Source organism: Dysidea avara, chromosome 4, assembly GCF_963678975.1.
Source record: "Dysidea avara chromosome 4, odDysAvar1.4, whole genome shotgun sequence".
In the NCBI taxonomy this organism is placed as follows: domain Eukaryota; kingdom Metazoa; phylum Porifera; class Demospongiae; order Dictyoceratida; family Dysideidae; genus Dysidea; species Dysidea avara.
The window spans coordinates 19,196,824-19,213,357 of record NC_089275.1 but is presented as its reverse complement, the minus strand read 5'-3'; the positions used below and the strand labels follow the sequence as shown (position 1 = coordinate 19,213,357).

The following is a 16,534-nucleotide window of genomic DNA, read 5'->3' as shown; positions in this document are numbered from 1 at the left end:
CTTTCGGCATACTTCAGCATGCACAATGCATGCAACATGGACTTACCTTAATCCTCCTTTGTGTCCCATTTCTTTTTGCTGACAGTGCAAGGTGTTGATTTGCAGTAGTGCAGGCAGCTATGTATTTTACAGCATGTATGATCACTTAACACATTATTGTATATACTGTATAAATACACATCAAACTACAAAGAACTGGTAAACCTAATGTACTCACAATCCCATGGAATCTGCAGTGGATGTTCCCATGTGGAAAAACTGAGTTCCACACCTATATTATTCTGGAGAAGTCAATGGTCATTGGTTAACATTGCTACTTTAACACTAGAACAATTTTACAATTAGTACATGCTTTCTATATAGAACCACATAATATAACCAAAAAATAAGAACTAAATCTATTATTGTGTGTGGTGACTATTATAATACATATTTATGTATGTGTATATATATATATATGTGCAGCTAAAAATCTATTATGGATGGTCTTTTGAACTGGGAAAGTTCAGCTTGGCCTAGTTCCACCAAAGTCAAACTGTGTGCTAAAGCATTGTTCAGTTCACCACCTTGAGTGCTGCCACCAACAACAATGATAGCATTATTACTGACTGTAGCTACTGCAACTCTTCCTCTTGCAGATGGTAATGTAGCAACTGTCTTCCATGAATTTTCTGAAGCTTTATACAAACTTATGCAATCTGTAGCTATTCTACCACTGTGATCATGCCCTCCAACTATCACTGGTGGAGATGAACCAGGTACTGTACCTACAGAAAAGTAAGGGTAGGTTGGTGCAATTTCACTCCAGCTAATCGAACTAAAGGATGCATCTAGATTTGTTGGTTGATCAGCTGATGCTATAATAGCACTGATTGGTACCATAAAAGACATACTGTACTGAATCCCTTGGCCTTGAAAACCAACTATAATCAGTTGATCATTGCAAGTGGAAGGGGTAAAACACCACATTGGCACCGGTAATTTCAATTCTGCTCTTTTCCATTGAACATTAACATGCCAATCTAGTACTTCAATGCTATCCAGAACTGCATAAACATTATCCATTATTCCACCAAGAACAATAACATATTCCTTGTGAGTAATAACTCCAGGTTGCCTCCGAATTGAAAGCATATCGGGATAATAAGATATCCAGGTTTGGTTCTTTTCATTGAAAGTTGATATTTTGTTAGTTGTTTCACGAATAGAAGACAGATATCCACCAATCATGACTACCTTATCTCCGATGATATGAGGAACACCATCCCTATGACCTGACACAGGAAGTGCTAGCCAATTATCCTTATGTATATCATAGGCATACAGATGATTAACAACTCCATTAAATTCACTAGAAGCTGTAACAAAGATTTTGTCATCTTTGGCAGCAATATTTGCAAACTTCATAGGAATAGGAAGATCAGCTAATCTTGTCCACTTGAGAGTGTACCTGCCACTGAGTAGTGCTGGGATTACTGGGGGAGCATCCTAAAAATGATACATGAAAATGTAAGTATTTGTACACAAGTTTTCGTAGCTATAGTCTTATCTCTTCCAACTCAGAAGCAATGCATAGCAACAAATCAAGTGCAGGAATTCTTGAATTCACTAAGCACATCAAAGGGGTATGACATGTTTCTAAATTACCCAAAAGGAAGTGAACAGTTGTCAAATCAATAAGGAACCTAAAATACTTAAACAAGATTGATTGATTGATTGATTTGATTGATTTATGATCACCCTCTGACAATCGGCAACTACTGTTCTTCCTTGCCAGAGCAGCATACAATACTGACAAATATATACACATATGTAGCTAGCTAACAAGTACAAAACTTAACACATGGAAACACAACAAATACATGGACACGAATACAAAACAAAACAAATGCAACAACTTTAAGATAAATTACAAAGATGATTGAATTATATTAAAACAGAAAATAATGACTGTTGTTAATAGCAACAGCAAAATTCTCTTTGTTAGGTAATCCGTTCCACCATTGTGAGGTCTTGTAACAAAAAGGTCTCTGTGAAAATGCTAAATGGTATCTAGGTAGATTAACAAAGAAAAAGCATGCTCTAGTATTATGATGGTGATGCCCACCAGATCTGATGCCTACCAAACAGAACAGGTGGTTGCAGTGGTACACACCACATTCCATGAAACTGGCGATGCATCAAGCATAAAGAATAATACTGTATGAAAGAGTCAAGTGGAAGCCAATGAAGATGCTAGTAGTGCTCCGAGATGCGATCGTATTTGTGCAAATTCCTACAAAGATGCACTACCTTATTCTGCACCCTCTTGAGTCTTTGTAATGATTGAGTATGTAGTGAAGTACCCCACAACGGAAGAGAATAGTTAAAATGAAGGGACAAGTGCTTCAGTCAAATGTTTCACTAATTTGGAACCAAGAACATTCCTATGACAGCAAATAATATACAAATAGTAAGACATTTTCTTGTAGACTTGTGAAACCCGGTGGTCCCAGGATACAAATACTATGCCAAGATACTTCTGACTTGCAACAACTTTCAATACAACATTATTCACAATAATAGGAGGATAAGGAGGTCTCTGGCTACGCTTAGATGTCCTAAACCAAATCACTGTTGATTTTGAGTAATTCAATTCCATTCTACTGTACTATCAATTGCCCACTGATTAAGAAATTCAAGCTGTGAATTCATAATACTAGCAGCAACTTCAGGGATATCTCCACATCAAACAAGGGTGGTGTCATCAGCATATTGGAGTAGAAGGCCTTCAGTAATCTTATGAGGAAGATTATTCTCACATCAATTAAAAACAACAAAGGACCAAGTGCACTCCATTGAGGAATGCCACCTTTCATGGATTCTCAAGAAGAAAATTGAATGCCACACTTAACTCTGTGAGTTCTATCACTTAAATAGCTTTTAAACCACTGTAGCACAGGTGGACTGTCATTCATATTATAGAGCCTTTGCAGTAGAATACAGCAATCTAAGGAATCAAATGCCTTGTGAAAATCCAGAAAGGCAGCATAGACAGCACCCCATTGTCCATGGAGTTAACAATATTATCAACTGCTAGCAACAAAATATCCTCAGTTGACTTTCTTGCATGGTATGCTCCCTGATGGGGATCGAGTAGATTGTTCTGCTCTAGGAAAGTGCCAAGTTGGACTGACACAATTTTCTCTAATACCTTAGCAACAACAGAGATTGGTCTGAAGTTGCTGGGATTGTCCAAAGCACCACCTTTATGAACTGTAGTAATATGTGAATGCCTCCAGTCTGAAGGTACAACCCTGGTACGCGCTCTGCAGTGAGCAGTTAAATAAGGTAGCTAATGGAGCAGCAAACACATCAGCTACTGTATCTCTTTCAGGAACCTAGCAGACAAGCCATCTGGACCTGTGGACTTCCTAAGATCCAGAGAGTTCAGATGAGACAGGACCAATGACTCTGAAATCTCAGCAGAAGTGAATGGATTAGTGTCACATGAAGTAGCAGGTATTGCAAAGTTGTCAGCAGATTAATGTGATGAGGTGACTACTACAGTTTGAAAATGTTTATTAAGAGAGTCTAAAGTAAAAGTGAATCATTTGATGCTGCCTTTTTGGTCCTTATCCTTCCAGTTATTTTGTTAACACATGACCACATATAAAAAAGCTTTCTGTGGAAAATTCTTAATTGCTCTGCAACACTGTGACTGCAAATGATCCATCTTGGTTTGGCGTGCCATGACTTTAGGGTCATTTTTATGCCTTCTGAACAGTTCCTTGCCTGCAGGATCCAAAGATTTTTCAGCCTCTTGCTTAGCAATCTTTTTAAGCTTAATCATATCTGCAATAGCATCTGAAAACCATGGAGTGGGCTGCTTAGATTTCTTAGAAATGACCTTCATAAGTGGTACAGTATAAATGTATCAAGAGCTTGCTGCAGTATACCATAGAAACCTACTTATCATCTACCGTAATTTGCTTTTTTCTATTGCAAAATAATTTTCATATGCAAAACTTGTACGAAATTTCTTATACGAAAATTTACACAAGATCGAACTACTCTTATAGAGCAGTCATTCACATGAATCATGCGAAAATATTTTTACACAAAACTTATATCATGATTTTTTTACACAAAAATAAAGCAAATTACGGTATCTCATCATCACTTGCCAAAAAGCATGATGTAACATTTCTCTTAGCTGTTCCCAATCACATTTCCTGAAGGACCTAGTCCACAGAACTCTTGAAGTATGAAAGGGAATGTTGAAGCTCCTCCTGATTGTCAACTACCAAAATTTGTCATGTGCCATTTCTGTGAATTAATGATGGTAAGAAAAAATGTTCATACTCTGGGTTTATTGGATTAGATATGTGGAAACAGTTAAGAGTTGGTACCTTTCTACTATACCAAGCGTTTGGAACCTCCATTGCTTATAAATGCTGTATGCTTATTAACCCTATATATAGCAAGTAACACAAAAATTCTACAAAACAGCTTTATATTGACTGTAAATAGCCCACTTTAAATAAGTTGGCATTTTATTTGAAATGTTCTAAATTGTATGTATCTATATTAATTTAATTCTGGCAAACTCTGAGATATCACAAAAGCTAAAATGGCTACAGCTTCTGGATAATGCCAGTTCAATATGTGTTTTCAGCAGTAACAATATGAATTGTGTTCATTAGTTGCTTTCTTTCTGGCACACCCAATGTAAATTTTAATTTATTATTTTGAAAATCATCCCTATTATGCTGCTTGATGATTTTGGTTACCTATTATGCTTTAATCATGCTGGAATAATCAGACGGGGCTTATCTGCTACACAAGCATTCAAACTTCTACAGTCATGGCAATGTCTGGTGTGAAAGACACTAAAAGCCACTCATAACCAGTCACAGCATACAATGGTGATGCCAGGATCTAGGGGCATGCCTCCTCATCCATTCTTCAGGAATTAGACTCTCAGAAATAGTCTGATAGTGATTTCAGCATTTTATTAGAATAGCTACTATTACTGAATATTTGCTTGACAACTGTAATAATAGAATGACTGTTGTATTAGATACATTAATATTATAGTGTACAATTATTGATGTCTGGAGCTGGCTATGCCTTTGACAGTGTATAACATTGTTAAGAAGTGGTTAGAAAGAGGAGATGCAGAATTACCAAAATAGCTTTGTATCTGGAAAAGGTGGGCATATTTGTTGATACATGCAGTTATAATAATAACATTTGTAGATTTAATAGATGTTCATTCCCATTGTTAACCTGAAGTAAGCCAATCATTTGGAAGAACTTATGTAATGATGGATTCTTGTATTTGAGTCGCAGAAGAAGCAACCCTAAATAATTTAATTAACAGATATGTGAAAAATGCAAACAGAGTTAGTTGAAGGTTTGAGGGAGCCGGTCTTCCAAGAAGAGGAGCATCAAACAAAAACCTTGCAAGTAGTCTACAGCAGGTATGAAGTTAAGTATCATAGAGTTTCTTTGTTAAATCCAGGTTAATTAGACAGATGCTGTGGTGTGACTAACTACTTGCACTATGCACACACACTATTACATAACTCATGGTTCAAATCCATTTCCAACCACCAGATCTGTTGAACTTTAAGACTCCCAAAGACTGGCCAAAATGGAAACAACATTTCTATCAGTTTTCATGTTGCTTTTGGACTTGCAGAGCAAGCAAAGTCAAAACAAGTGAGCACAATTCTCTATTGTATGGGCCAAGAAACTGAGACAGTTCTAGTGTCTACTAATATTGCTGACGATGACAGAAAACATGTACACAGTGATAGGGAAGTTCAACTCTTTCTTCAAGGTGACAATTAAGGAATGTATATGTAATTTTTGAGAGAACTCACTTCAATCACTACATTCAACTGGATGGTGAATCAGCAGAACAGTTTATTATAGAACTCTATAACATGACAGAATTCTGCAACTACGGACAGCTCAAGGAAGAGATGATTCGTGATAGACTTGTTGCTGGAATCCATAAGTGCCATCTTTCTGAACATTTACAGCTACATGTATATCCTGACCTTGCATTGGAAAAGGCTAAACATGTAATCCGCCAACACAAAGTTGTCCAGGCCCAGCACCATGCACTCAAGTGAGACATGTACTAGTAGTGAACTAGATAGAATGCAGTTCAACAGCTGTAACTTTAAGAAAACATGGCCTCACTGTGTGGACAGGTGACACACTCCTGTGACAGATTCCCTGCCAAAGATGTCATGATGTCGCAAACGAGGACGTGCTGTTTGACCAAAAATGTCTGCAGAGAGCCATCTTGACACTGTATTTTTTAAACATACTGGCAGATCAATCCACATCATTCTGGAAAGTAGGTAGATTTAAATGGCAAGTCTGTCTCCTTCAAGTTAGATACTGCAGCTGAAGTCACAGCAATTTCCTTAGACACTTTTCAGATTTTTAATTGGCCAAACCTCAGAAAACTCTCTGCAGCCCATCTGGAGAGATCCACGGAACTTTTACATATGCAAGCCTTCCTTGCTCACAGTGGCAGATACTGCTTCAATAAACTGCCTTTTGGAATTTCAAGTGCTCCAGAGCATTTCCAAAAATGAATGCACAAGTTCTTAGAGTCCTTTGCCATATGGATGATGTGGAAAAGACACAGGTGAACACGATACATGGCTCGAAAAAATCCTTTGTATTCAGGCAGCAGGGGCTACCCTCAACCAAGACATGTGTTAATTTTGGCAACCCTCTATTAAGTTTCTGGGCCACCTTATAGACCAGTCTGGCATACGACCAGATCCTGACAATCAGAACTGCGACGTTTTATGTGTATGATAAACCAATTTGGGAAGTTTTCGTGTAATCTTGCTCAAATCACAGAGCTACTCTGTGAACTGTTACAACTACGTAATTCATGGATGTGGGGCACTGTACAAGATGAATCATTTGCTAGTGTTAAAGCAGAGATAGCAAAGCCAACTGTGTTAGCCTTGTTTGATGTTATTGCAGATGTCATGGTCCGTGGAGATGCCTCTTTCTTTGGACTTGGGCTGCACTACTACAGAAGACTGAAACTCATGGCATTTGCCTAAAGGGTAATGTCAGACACATACATCCAAGTTGAAAAGGAAGCCTTCACAATAACTTGGGCCTGTGAAAGATTCTCCATTTAAACTCTTGACAAAACATTTACCATCAACACTGACCAAAATCTACAGATACCCTTACTTGGAAATAAAAGCTTGGATACTCTATCCCCAAGAATTCTGCAGTTTCGGCTCTGTGTATCAAAATTGACTACACCATTACACATGTTTCTGGCAAACAAATGTACACTGCAGACACGTTGTCATGAGCCCCTGTCTCAGTAGCAGAAATCAATAACTACAAGAGGAAGCAGAGTTACTTCTAGCACTAACTGTAGCCCATTTACCAGCCAGCAGCTAATACGTCAGTGACATAAAGACAGCACAGAGCTCTGACCCACCTGTTCCACCCTTACATCCTACTGTAAACATGATTGGCCTAATAAGAAACACCTCAGCCTTTCCCTGAAACCATATTGGGGTTAGTTAACTGTATACATGATGATTTACTGTTGTATGGTTCTCGTATTGTGATACATCTCCTTATGCAGCAGGAAATGTTACGGAAGCTTCACAATGGTCATCAGGGCATTCAGAGATGTCATTTGTGTGCCAAGATTTCAGTCTGGTGGCTTGGCATATCAGTGATATAATTGCAAAGCACCCTACACGTGTAAGAGAATCATTCCCATGTAAAGAACCTCTTATTTAGTCTCAGTTACCAGACTATCCATGGCAGAAGATTGGAACAGACCTGTTTTATTTAAACCCATTATGTGATGATCATTGATTATTTTTCTAGATTCATTGAAGTAATCAAACTGAAATTACCACATCATAGATGCCTTGTGATCAGTTTTTTTCTCATTATGGCATACCAGAGACTGTCACGAGTGACAATTGACCTCAATTCTCCTCCTGTGAGTTTGCTGAATTTGCAAAGTCCTGTAACATTTACCATATATATGTAACTAGCAGTCCATTATTCCCTCAGAGTAATGGCCAAGTCGAACGAGCCATACAAACTGCTAAGAATCAGATGACCCCTATATGGCTTTGCTAATGTATTGAAGCACCCCAATTCTATGGTGCAATTTTTCACCAGCAGAGCTACTTATGGGGAAATGCTTTTGAAATACTTTTCCAACAACTACTGAGCAGCTACAACCTACATGGGCATATCTCAAATCATTTTGAGACATGGACAATTAGTTCAAGCAACATCAGAAAACAGACTATGATAAAAGACACCACTCTCATTCTTTACCACCCATTCCTAACAATAAACTAGTTTATGTCACATCAGGACCAACAGTTGCTGGGCAAGTTATAGGACAAGCAGATGCTCCTCCATCATAAAGTGCTGACACCCCAAACGGGGTACAGGGAGGTGAGGGTAAATCGAACACACTTAAACATCTAACATCCTCAACTACTGGGAGCTCCAGCCCAGAGCATCAATGTCACGTTACTTGATCAATGATTGGCAATACTATACAACCACCTGAAATATTCAGGCATCAACCCAGTGAGGGAGATGTGGTGCAACTAACTATAACTGTGCACACACACTATCGTATACACAGAATATGTGCACGTGATCTGTACTATTATTGAGATGTATGTCTGATGAACACTACAGATGCTAAAGCATGTTGGGCATGCCTGAGCTGTCTGATGTGTGATATTAAATTAAATTTTTGCATACTTCTCTGTTGCCATGAGCTGATCACAAGAAAAGCAGTAGATGCTTGCATGCAGGACACAATTGCCAACCTGACCACAATTGCAAAGCTAGAAGCCAATAGAAGTAGTGCAACCATCATTTCAGGCCATTTTAGGCCATGATAACAAACTCATGCATGGCATGTGCCGTTAATGAGATGCATAGATTGTGTCAGCAAAACTTTTGGCATAAAATATATATGCATAGGTGATAAAGCAATGAGCAAAATTGGGGCTCGAAATAATGTTCGACAATCAGCCAATTTCTGGTCAATGTTGCATCTTGACTGGTTAATTTTATTGTTGTCCGGACATTGTGGCTGGATAAATCAGAACGCTACACTTCTGCTAGAGAGCAGTCTTACAAAGGCAGTAATACCAGTAATATTTAATTAAGCTGTTTTTTTATGGTTTGTGACCACAAGCTTTACCTCAAGCCAAAACAGTGAGGTTTGAACACCAGAACTTGTCAGCTATGAATGTACAATATGTATTTAAACCATGTTATCCAGTGTTATACATTTGACTTGTGGGATGCATGAAGTTTCATTTAATAGCTTAAAGACAAAAGACTATATTTTATGAAATGGATACATTACTTTTGGCATAACTATATATCTCGAGCACTGAAAGCTTAAAACTGGGTACCAGTACATTTTTATGTTTTGGCAGGACAAAATGTGTGTTGTACTGGCAGTTTCAGTGACAGTATACATTCAAAAAAATTAGTAGGAACCCTGCAAAATACTGACAAATGGACGCTAGCACTAGGAACATATGCAAAACATCAAGATAAGCTTACTCTACTAGAACTGTCACATGTAATAAAATATCAATAATACATGCATTCACTAGGAAGCAATCATAGGTACTCTAATAGAACAGTCACTTGAAGGTGAAATTGCAGCTATGCACTCAGAAATGGCCTTTAATGCTGACCATACAAATAGATAATTCTTGAACATACATTAGATGAAAAAACAAAAGAATTGCTAAAATAAAAGGTGGAAAAAGCAAAGTAGATTTGTACCAAGAGTGTGTGCCTTCTGCACATTGTATATCTTTTATCTTCAATTGCATGGTTTTCTTCATTATGTGATTTTAAGGAAATAATTCATATTCACCACAAAACTATTTGAAGCATCTGTATTACTAAATGCAAAAGGGAGTAGATACCTGAAGCTGCATTGTTTTAAAATGATGCATGGTGACCATGCCTTTAAATGACAGACCCCATAATCTGCTGTACTTGAGATAAGCAAGAATTAAAATACTAGATACTCTAATAAAGCAGTCACAGCCACAAATGTATACCATAACTATAATTATATGCTCTATATCAAAAATAGTTAACAAACTAGTGTATTGCTTAATATTATCAATTAAAAATGAAGCACCAATGTCAAAATAATTTCACATAACTACACTATACGTAATAGCTATGTACCATCATTCATATACATCATGTTTCACTACTGTTAATTAATTCATGTTTATCACTTGAAACCTACTTCATTTTTTAAAAATTAACCATGCATGTGATTCACATGCACTCTTGTGTCTTGCATGTATTGCAGGCTATATGCATAGATTGCTTTGAAAATAATGTACAGTAGATAGTATGTGTGACTGTGGTGGTATGGGATCATCATTTGCAATTTTTGAAATTAACTTGTTGCATCAGTTAGAACTTTATAATGAGCTGACTTATAGGAGTGACTATAGATTCAATGATCTCATTCACCAAACTACCAGAGAACTTGTTAATGTAACTCATAATTAGCTCAGTACAGCTGGCACAGAACCAGTAAATACTTATGACCCCATCAATGTTTCAAAGCATATTTTTCAGACTGCATGCAATGCACAACCATGTCACAAAGTTCACACTTTATTGTGTATTCAGATGCTTCACTACACACATTACAGTTGTATATACTCAGCATGATCAAAATCTTTTCTACATAGTTTGATCCATACACTCCAGGGCAATGCATGGAGCAAGTGCCAATCGTAGTGTAAGCATAATGTAATGCAATGTCTGCAGTCAAGTACAGCAGGAAACAGGTGGTTTAAGCTAAGCTTCATGCATACCAAAAGTCAAAGGTAATTATAACACTGGGACACATAAAATTGCACTTTCATAGCTGACAATTACAAGTAGGCTGGTATTGAAACCTCCTAGTTTGTTCGTGTTCTCCACAAACCATCAATAAACTGCTCAATTAAATACTAAATACCACTTCCTGCTAAAGATGACCAGACCAAAAGACTCGCTGTGCACAGTGAATTGTGCAACAATCTTTACCTCATCAATCTCATTTCACAACATCTCGAATCATGCACTTCTGTAGCAGACAAACACAGTTACAAATCAATATATAAATAGAGTGCCTCCACTAAGGCATTTAGTCTAGTCAAAATAGAGTAAGGCCCAACACTAATTGCAACAGAATATTTTTCTTCATAAAATACTTTTATGGAATTCCTAAATCACCATACTAAAAATGCACCTTGGGGAAATACTAGAAATTCAATTAAGAACAAACTACTCTAATAGAGTAACCATTTATTTTAATAAAGCAGTCGATGTTAGTATATTATGATTAAAACCTTTCTTCTGAAAACACACCCTCCCCCAACCCCAATTCCATGTTGTTAAACATATTTATGTCTTTGAACCTCTTCCCTTCTCAGTGCTCTCTGATTACAACCATGTAAAAGAGGCATTAATTATAAGGTACGTAGCACCTTCTCCCCAATAACTTGGTAATAAGTATATTTGATGGATCAATCATAAGTGCATGAAAAATAATTATAATATAGCATCTGGGACTCAATCTCACTCATGTTATACTTAGATTCTAGTGAAATTGTTTGATACATTAGTTGATATACCTTAGTCTGAGATTATTATAATAGACTTCCAAGGAACTTCAATGTAAAAAATTTACAAATGATCAGAGGAGTGATGGTTATATTGATCACGCAGCGCAATATACAGCAATAACTTTTGGACTTTAAAAGCAATTCACTGGTGTTTATGACACTTGCATGTTATATTAGATTTGCAGTACTAATGCAGGGCGATGGAGAGAATCACTCTATGTATAGACAACTAGAAAATTCCAAGTAATTTTTATGCTGAGCATAAACCATTAATGTGATGCTATTAAGTTGTGTCAGAAGTAATAATGATCATATAAAATTATCTTTTCATGCTACTACTACACTATTACTACTGCTGCTGCTGCTGCTGCTGCTGCTGCTGCTACTACTACTACTACTACTACTACTACTACTAGGCTTCCTATTATAGTTACACCAATTGACTGTTTTCCTAAAAACTATTTCCTCAAGCCAAAAATTATAATGGTTGCTATTTGTGAACATTCCAATATCCAGATAGAAGTGCTTACAACAATGTGTATATCACCGTTTTAATTATGTGGAACTTGATCATCAACAAACTATACAATCCAAGCCCTTTTATTTGTCTAAAGTCTGATTACCACTTTAGAGTCTGATGTGTATGTATTGGCATGTACCATCAGCAATCTTTGATCATTGCACATCAACCAGAACCTGCTATATATACAACACAGGCATGTTGCTGTAGAGCACATTATTGTCATGGCTTTATTCATCTTTGTTTGTTGTTGCTGAAATTGTGATTGATTTAGACTGTACCCTCACTTAATTGATGGCAGACCATGTAATCCTCTCCATTTGGATTCTAATGCAGAGATACTGCATTGCTTTAGATATCATAAAGATGCTTCAATTTCTAGCTGATGACAGATCTTTTGCGGTTTAACTGGTCTGAGATGCTCACCAATATCCTTCCCCTTGACAGAGTTGTGCAATTGATGCTGTACTGATGTTCCATTTTTACATCAGATCTGATATCTTGCTTTTTTGGATACAAGTGTTAAAATATGAGTGCTACAGCATATAGCTAATTCAATGTGCTTTCTGACAATCTAATACTGTAGCTAGTTGCTGATAACTGTTTACAAATTGTTTTGATAAGATACTAATTTGTCAGTACAAATCAATTGTACAAAAATAAACTTCAAAAGGTGGTACCAACTGAAAACCACCAGTGAAGGAAAATTAGACTCATTCATGCATGCTGTTTTAGAGCAACTTTATGGCTTATAATAGTATCCATACCACACTAAAAAATTGGTGAAGTATAATATAAACACAACTGTTAATTGATTGATACTAATGATATTGGTTCTGATACCATACAGCATTGGTACCAGTACAGCCCTAGAATTATTGTCATGAAAACATTGAAAACTTTTTATTAGAATGACTTAAAAATATAAAAACATGCATATAGGAACCCATGTAGAAGTAGTTTAAAAGAAATCAGAGTAACACCTACAGAGTTACAAGACAAAACCCAAAATAGCTGGGTTAAAATATTTTAATAGAACATTCATATCAAATTTCACATATGTATTTGACTTTGGGTGCATTTTTAGTATGTTGATCCGGGCACTTCTTAGAAGTTAACTATGAAGAAAAAAATTCTGTTGCAAATAGTGATGAGCATGGGCCAAAAATCACCTAGATTGACTAGACTAATTTGGCAATAATATAGTATGCATCTAGTGGTTATCTGCGTAAACAGAAACCACACATAATGACAACATGAATACAGTTAGTGGTTTTCCCCATTGCAAAGCTTCATGTAATTAGTTTATGCCGTTGGCTTTGACAAAGTATACATACATGTATATGAATTCCATACAATAGCAGAGAAGGTTAGCAGAGGAGGCTGGTCACATTTCATTAAGCATCTCATGATCTCAAAGAAAAGTTCAACCTGGACACTTCAGTATAAATATAAAAAGTATTCCAATGTGCAAATTATAGTGCATATAAATCCCTTCTTTCAGCCACCCAACACGTTGTATGGGTTTGCTGGCTACGTAAAAGTAATAAGTTTCATGTTTACAATCAAGGGCTATAATTCACCAAGGCATAAACTTCCAAAATTTAGTCACGATTTCTAAAATTCTGTAACTCTGTAATGGAAGGTGCTATTTCCATGAAATTGGAACAGTTATACACAATTAAGCACCTACAATTTGAGCCAATTTTCGGGTTGTTTCAAATTTGCGTTTCTGTTACAGACCTATCACTTCTTAAATCCAGATTTTTTCACAAAAAACGCATCAAGTCAGTGACAGTTTAAGATAAACTAGATTTACAGCATTTGATGTGTTCTGTGAAAATGTTACAGAGCATTTTCTTGATTGCTGCTTTAGAATGAGTTATACAAGCGAATAACTGAAAAACTTTAGCTTATTTGGTTGGGTAAGTATTACTCAATCTTTGCATGTGTAGAAATTTTCACTTTAAAATTTTGTAATATCAATTTAAAATATGCAATAATCTAAGTGAATTGACCTAAATTTCATTCAGCAGTTCATAAAATGCAACACAAAAAGTGGGTGAAGTGGTAAGAAGTTGCAGTTTTAAAGTTGAAAATAAAATTTTTAAACAGATTTTGGAAGTTTATGCCTTGGTGTACTGTACAACTTACCTTTCTGATGGTATGTTTGAGTAAAATAAGAAATATAGGGTGAAATTACACATAGAACAGTAACAAATAACAAATACCGGGCATCAATTAGAGCAAAAAAATGTGCAATTTCATTGGTTAAAACATAGCAGCATATATGAAATTGTCCAATTAAAGTGAATTGTTTTTAAAAAGATTTGCCTGACTCTACTGAATATTTTTTTCTATTGTTGCTATGTTGTAAATTAAGTGATTTGTTATAAACTTATGGTTACTTGAATTTTTGAAAGTTTATGGCTTGGTGCACTGTATGATGCATGACTATATAGTCTGGGGGATAGTACAAAAAATAATCATAGTCTTGAGTAACTGTCTGGCTTGTAATAGCACAAGTCCCAAATGTAAAACTACAGTTATGATTGTAAAACTGGTATTATTATACATGTAAACCACGGCACTGATTTTTGTGTGTTTGCTTTTATGTGCTTTCATGTAATTGGCCACAAGACTCATAGCTATATAGTCATAGCATGTATGTCATCGATACTGAATTAGCTATATATTCTTACCTGTCTTATTACTCTTTGCTGCAACCTTTCAATCTTTACTTGTTTCAGCGGCGTACTGGCTGTGGAAACATTGTGCAATGACCCTTTTACACATATGTACTTCCCTTTCTGGATTCTCTCAGAAACAATTTCCATGGTTGGTCTTGCAGCAGGATCATTGTTAAGACATTCAACCACCAGTGACCTCAACATTGCTGATTCATTGTTCAATTTATCTAAGTGTTTTTGACGTTTTTCAACTTCAGATAGGGTCACAGCATGGGGATTAGATTTCTTTTGGATTGAGACCCTGGGCCATTGTTGGTTAAAGATATAAAGAATAATCCCAGCAAACGAAAATACATCCATGGATGTGGAATAAGGCGGAGCTTCAAAAAGTGCTTCAAGTGAAATGAAGTCAATTGAGCTGTCTGAAGAGTATGGAAAGTGTTCATCTAGTACCCCATTAGCTAGACAAATATCACTGATCTTGGCCAAACAACAGTCCATTAATAAGACGTTGTTAGGAAACAAATTATGGTGGACAATGGGAGGATCACAATTATGAAGATAACGAAGTCCAAGTGATACATCATGCATAATAGAATATTTGATATGGACAGGAATATCTTGAAGGTTATCCACAAAGGAAGTCAAATTACAGGTCATCATTTCCACCACCATTGCTGGTAGGGTCACACCAACTGACGTAGTGGAGTAATAAACACCTAGGAACTGTATGACGTTAGGATGACGTAATTTACTGTATTGGATACATGCCTGGATAACAGATTCTTGAATCTTTACTTGTCCTACTTTACGGACAAGGTTCGTGTAAATCTTTAATTGGATTTCTTTGGCGGCACAAATTTTACCAAGGTAGTTGACTGCATAAACTCTTCCGTACGTTCCACGTCCTAATTCTTCGCGATCAATCTCTGTTATCTGTTTTAAAACTAGACCAGTACGAGTGAAATCGTCAGCCATTTTAGCATCTAGCTAGTTACTAAGAGTGAGACTGAAGCTCTAGAAATGTAGTGGCCATGCATGCCGGAAGGGATTGGCTGATGCGAGGAGTAGGTACGCGCTGTAGCTATAGGTAGCTAGCTCTGCGCCTCCGCAGTCTTGACCCGCCGAAATTTCTACTGACCTGTGACTACTCAGTTCAATCTTTGTTTAATGGTGACTTCGCGACGATATTTCAGTAACTTACTTTTTGATTGTGGGTTGGAATTTTTTACCGTTGACTTGTCACCTAGCTCGCTTGGCACAAATTTATGGACTTGACCTTTGACCGCGGTCCGCGTAGGTCTACCTACAGTGCCGGAGTGTCTGTATGTCACCCCCTTGTGATGGTCTGTGCTTTCATGGGTCACATGAGCTGAACCGTGCATCGAGAACAATCAACCGATACAGATTTGTAGTAACTGTATGTTGAACTGCTCTTTTGCCAAAGCCTCATGATCAATGATATAAACAGTGACCTGTCTATCACAATTCCCATGTCCAATGTTGACTTGAAAGATTTCAGTTTGGATTGTGGATTTCCCATGTCTTCATAAGCTTCCACTAAAGAAAGAACTTGTGATTTGAGTTGTTTTAAAAGTAGACCTGTATGTGTGAACTTATCATCAGTCGCC

At 36.8% G+C, this 16,534-nt stretch overlaps 1 protein-coding gene across 1 annotated transcript; it reads right to left on the bottom strand.

Annotated features, from left to right (window-relative positions):
- Positions 1–354: 354 nt before the first annotated feature.
- LOC136253639 (uncharacterized) lies at positions 355–15,881 on the bottom strand. The gene is made up of 2 exons (XM_066046303.1): positions 14,916–15,881; positions 355–1,488 (listed from the first exon to the last, which is right to left on the bottom strand). The coding sequence occupies exons 1-2, from the start codon at positions 15,879–15,881 to the stop codon at positions 466–468; spliced, it is 1,989 nt and encodes a 662-aa protein (XP_065902375.1). The 3' UTR covers positions 355–465.
- Between the last annotated feature and the right edge of the window lie 653 nt (positions 15,882–16,534).

Coding starts and splice junctions, on each gene's coding strand:
- LOC136253639 (XM_066046303.1), bottom strand. CDS start 15,881: ATGGCTGACGATTTCACTCGTACTGGTCTAGTTTTAAAACAGATAACA. Junction 1,489..14,915: donor AGCAAAGAGTAATAAGACAG/GTAAGAATATAT, acceptor TATCATTTTTAG/GATGCTCCCCCAGTAATCCC.